Source organism: Oryzias melastigma, linkage group LG19 (assembly GCF_002922805.2).
Source record: "Oryzias melastigma strain HK-1 linkage group LG19, ASM292280v2, whole genome shotgun sequence".
NCBI lineage: Eukaryota > Metazoa > Chordata > Actinopteri > Beloniformes > Adrianichthyidae > Oryzias > Oryzias melastigma.
In genome coordinates, this window is record NC_050530.1 from 16,461,000 (window position 1) to 16,465,905 (window position 4,906).

The following is a 4,906-nucleotide window of genomic DNA, read 5'->3' on the forward strand; positions in this document are numbered from 1 at the left end:
TTTTGTGTTAAATATCTTCTTGCAACAAAATTCTCACAATACTTTCATATTTAAGTGAATTCAATATTAATGCTGACTTCTCAACATGGATGCAAAGTTAATAGAAAACTGTACAAACTGTTGATGAGCTTGAAAATGCTGGTTAAAAAAAGTATTTTTCAAGTAATGTTAGGATTTTACAGAGCCCCTATAGGGATACTGAAGGAAAAAAATAAACATAAAATAGTTTCTTGTGTGCGCTGCACAGTTGGTACCTGGCACGCTTCGCATGGTTGCTATCTGGTAAAATTCTAACATTATTTGTGCACAAACAGTATATTATCATTCTTTGATGTCCCTTTAGGGGTTCTGTAGAACTTTACAATTTATATACCATTTTATGTTTTTAGCCAAACTGCTCATCGTATGGACTAGACTTGATTTTCACTAGTTCTTTAAATTAAAAAAGCTTTTTTTTTTTTTTTTTTAATTTAATGCATCTTTTTTTTTTTTTAATTCCGATTGGGATCTTATTTATTCACAAAAAACTGAGATTATCCCTTTGATACCTAAATTTGTTTTAAGCTGTCATCAGTAGGTAATAAGGGGTAAAACCTTCTGATGTTTAAACTGATTTCAGCTAAAGATTTCTTATCTTTTAGCATCCATATATATTTAAACCAGTTTTGTTTCTGTTCATCATCTTCGTGTTTGACTCTCAGCTCATATTTGTAGGCAATGGTCCGTGTTTGGGCTACAGAAAGCCAGGAAGGCCGTACCAGTGGCTGAAGTACAAGCAGGTAACGTATTAAAACGGCTTTTAAAACATAGACTAGATGAAGCGTTTGGGATCATATTTCATCACTTTTCCCTCCATAGGTGTCTGACAGAGCAGAGCACCTTGGGTCAGGACTCCTTCAAAAAGGCTTGAAGCCAAACACCAACACCTTCTTTGGCATCTTTGCTCAAAACAGACCAGAGGTGACTTCAGTTCTGCTGTCTCAAGTTGGAAACGTGTTTTGGCTCAGCTGGCTTATCAGTTTATTTGTGTCGCTTACAGTGGATTATTGGTGAACTGGCATGTTACACCTACTCTATGGTGGTGGTTCCCCTGTACGACACACTGGGTCCCGAGGCCCTGGTGTTCATTATCGACCGAGGTAATTAGTGCTTTTCTTGTACTCTGAGGCTTATTAGAGCTGAGCAGAAGTCCACAAACTCCACGGTCCCTGCAGGGATCAGTGCTGAGCGTAATTTAATCACCTATCAGTCATGTTCCATCACTTTACATTATATTGACATTCTAATCTTTTAGCTATATAACAGCAAAAGTTGGTTCTATTGCTATTTTTCTTTATCACCTACAGTATAACATTTTTCTAAAGATTTTATTCAAATGCTTTCTTGCTCTGAAAACTCCTCCACCACATAAACTCATCGGCACTATGAATGCTTTCAGCTGAGATCTCCACGGTGCTCTGCGACAATCAGAAGAAGGCAGAAACCTTGCTACAGAACCGGGAGAAGGGCGAGACTCCGGTCCTGAAAATGATCATCATAATGGATTCTTTCAGTCCAGAGCTGATTGAGCGAGGAGCAAAGTGTGGAGTGGAGATCATGTCCTTGGAGGACATTGAGGTAATTCACTCTACTTATGAAGAAAGTTGTAGTCATGAGTTATTTTACATTTTTCTTTCTTCAGACCTTGGGGAAGAAGAATCTTCAAAAGCCAATTGTAAGTCTAAAATCAAGTGTTTATTTTCATTGAGACACAATATGCTCTATTTAAGTTTGATACTTCTGTCCCAACAGCCACCAAAGCCAGAGGACCTCAGTGTTATTTGCTTCACCAGCGGCACAACAGGTGATTAGTTTTACTACTTAATATTAGTCAAATTAAGGCCATTGTTGTATTAGAGGAAAACATTGAGATAAAATTAAACCTCAACTTGAAAACCATTAAATATACCCTATCCATAGCAAAATGTAGTCTATTTAAGTGTACTAAAACTATACTTTGTGCTAAAAGTGAGGTATACTTGAAGATTACTTTAATATTGCAAACTTAAAATATTCCAATTTAGTCTGAAGAAGTATTCTGTTGGTGTAAATGCACTACATTAACACAGTAAAGTATACTTACTATACTTGTATTCGAATACTTAATAAAATAAACTTCAAAAGTAATAATTTTTGCTGAAAAATCGTAAAGACGCAATGGAATACAACAAATTAACAATTGATAAACAAATTATGTTAGCAAAGGTACACAGCTAGCAAGACCTGCGTCTGCAACCCAGTTTAATAAATGTCATTGAAATGTTACAAAGTAGACGTCACAAACTTCTTTAACAATTCATTCATTTTTTTGTATGCACTGTCCTTGATTTCTATTCTTTTCCCCCCGACTTCACTACAGCTAGCAGCAGTGTCGGCCATTTTGTTATTCACCCTCTTTAGGCTCCTCCCTCTAATCCCTACTAAGAATTTGCCAGAAACTATTTACGATCAGTAAATGCAGTTCTTCCTAATTTTTGACTTGTAGTCTGGCACGCCCATAAGAAAGAATCGACTGATATTGAAGCAATTTTTGAGGGCTATACTGAGCTGTCTTTGGTGGGTTGAGTCTTATTGTCAATATGCTAATGTGTAGCGGTGTCATAGTGATCACAAGGTGTTGTCACAGTGACGTTTGTTTTAGTGGTATCAGTCTGTTTCCCTATGTTGCAAACAAGTTTTAGTTACTAGTATTGTGAATATGCTAACATGGCTAATACTTCTAATGTGGCTAACGTTGCAAACATGTTAATGTGATAAGAGTTAACAGTCTTACTGACTGATGTCCAACTTATCTTGCTTAATGTGCTTTGTAGTTTGGTGCTTATTAGCTTAAAAATGTAGAATTCCTTGACTCACTTCTAATATTAAAGAAAATGCTTCTTTTTTTTTTAAATATAGGTTTACTGGTCCTCCAATATAATTTAAAATACTATTTCACAATAGTAGCTTACTTAAGCAAGTACAATAACAAAAATATATGTAGTCTTTTCGAATGCTGTTTTTATTAAGGATCCAAAGTTCATTTGCGATGTTTTTGTGCTAAGGGGACCCTAAGGGAGCGATGATAACCCATGAAAACATCGTTGCTGATCTTGCAGGTGTCATCAAGATCTTTGAGGTACAAATGCCGTTTTAATTTTTATGAAATTGAACTTTTTTTCCAAGTTGATACAATCCAGCTCATGTTTCCTTCAGTCATCTTTTGTTCCAAGTACCCAAGATGTCAGCATTTCATTCCTGCCTTTAGCCCACATGTTTGAGAGGATTGTACAGGTAAGATCAAGTTCATAACGTCCACAGAGGTCACTTTACTGCATTTAACAACTTTTTTTATTATATTTAGGCGGCAGTATATGGAGCTGGAGCTAGGGTGGGATTTTTCCAGGGGGACATCAGACTGCTGCCAGATGACATGAAGACCCTCCAGCCCACCATTTTCCCCGTGGTTCCTCGACTGCTTAACCGCATCTACGACAAAGTTGGTCATATTTTATTTTTTTCCTCAGCTTTATATGGAACTCAATTGTGTTTATTTCACGATATATTCTTTTAATCATTAGGTCCAAAGCGGAGCGAAATCCCCTTTCCAGAAATGGCTGCTGAACTTTGCTGTGGATAGGAAATATGCTGAAGTGCAGGAGGGCATCATCAGGAGGAACAGCATTTGGGACAAACTCATTTTCAACAAAGTCCAGGTTACATATTTTGTTTACCAAAATAATATATATATAAAGAGGTGTTTTTTACTCTAATCTAAAATGAAATATGCCAAAACTTATTTAGGAGTCTCTTGGAGGTCGGGTGCGGCTGATGGTGACTGGAGCTGCACCCATTTCTCCAGCTGTGCTCAAATTCCTCAGGGCTGCTCTGGGCTGCCAGGTATTACTCACCAAATCATCCGTTTCATCTCTAAAGCCTTTTTAAACGTTGGGCTCTCTTTTATAATCTCTAGTTTAATGCTTTTGTTGACACAGATTATACAGTAACCATTGGGTTTGCCCTTTAGTGTTTGCAAATATTAAAGGGTAAATAAGAGCTGTTTTTAAATTCTCTTATCAAAGATCAGGAGTGCTGTACAGTCCTGCTTACGCACATTTGCATAGATGATGCTACCAGAACAATATGGGGTTCAGTGCCTTGCCCAAGGACACTTTGAAAAATCACAATTTTAGTTTATTTTTTAATCACAGAATCAATAGAATCATCAACTAAAGGGATTAACAAAATAAAGACTAACTGTTAAAGTCTTGGATGTACACAAACGCCACAATTTTAGAAGATTAAACCAATGAGATTAACTTGCAAAGTAAAAGACAAGAAGCTAAATTGACTTTGGTCAAATTTGAAGGTTCAATGCTTCTGCTTTAGTAAAATTTGTAGAATCATTTTGGGTTTTAAGCTATGATTACTGTGTTAGATCTTTGAAGGATATGGTCAAACGGAGTGTGCAGCTGCCTGCACCTTCACCATGCCTGGAGATGCCACCACTGGTATGTATTCATAAAAAAACAGTGAACAGATGATTAGTAAAGTCAGATTTCCTGAAAAATGTTCATTTGATCTTGTTCTGCAGGCCATGTGGGAATGCCTCTACCATGTAATTACATGAAGTTGGTAGATGTTGAAGAAATGAGCTACTTTGCCTCCAATGGTGAAGGAGAAGTAAGTTATAAAAAAAAAGAAAAATAAATACTAGGGGTGTGTTTTGGCAAGAGTCTTACAATACGTATCTGATATCTCAAGAGAGTACCGGACAATATTTCTTTTCTTTTTTTTTAATTATGACTTAAGAATGATCTGAATATTGATACATTTTTCACAAAAGTAAAATAAATGTTATTTAATGATCAGAACATTAAGCACTGCA

The 4,906-nt window shown here is 36.3% G+C and overlaps 1 protein-coding gene across 3 annotated transcripts in view; it reads left to right on the forward strand.

The window, feature by feature from the left end:
- Nucleotides 1-4,906, forward strand: part of acsl5 (acyl-CoA synthetase long chain family member 5) — a 7,850-nt gene that overhangs the window by 1,518 nt on the left and 1,426 nt on the right. For all 3 annotated transcript variants that reach the window (XM_024284851.2, XM_024284852.2, XM_024284850.2), the window contains exons 5-17: nt 715-779; nt 859-960; nt 1,040-1,139; nt 1,439-1,617; nt 1,682-1,714; nt 1,792-1,843; nt 3,084-3,157; nt 3,235-3,312; nt 3,383-3,517; nt 3,600-3,734; nt 3,823-3,918; nt 4,457-4,529; nt 4,613-4,701. In XM_024284851.2, the coding sequence (XP_024140619.1) occupies nt 715-779; nt 859-960; nt 1,040-1,139; nt 1,439-1,617; nt 1,682-1,714; nt 1,792-1,843; nt 3,084-3,157; nt 3,235-3,312; nt 3,383-3,517; nt 3,600-3,734; nt 3,823-3,918; nt 4,457-4,529; nt 4,613-4,701 (1,211 nt within the window). The remainder of the gene's footprint in view (nt 1-714; nt 780-858; nt 961-1,039; nt 1,140-1,438; nt 1,618-1,681; nt 1,715-1,791; nt 1,844-3,083; nt 3,158-3,234; nt 3,313-3,382; nt 3,518-3,599; nt 3,735-3,822; nt 3,919-4,456; nt 4,530-4,612; nt 4,702-4,906) is intronic.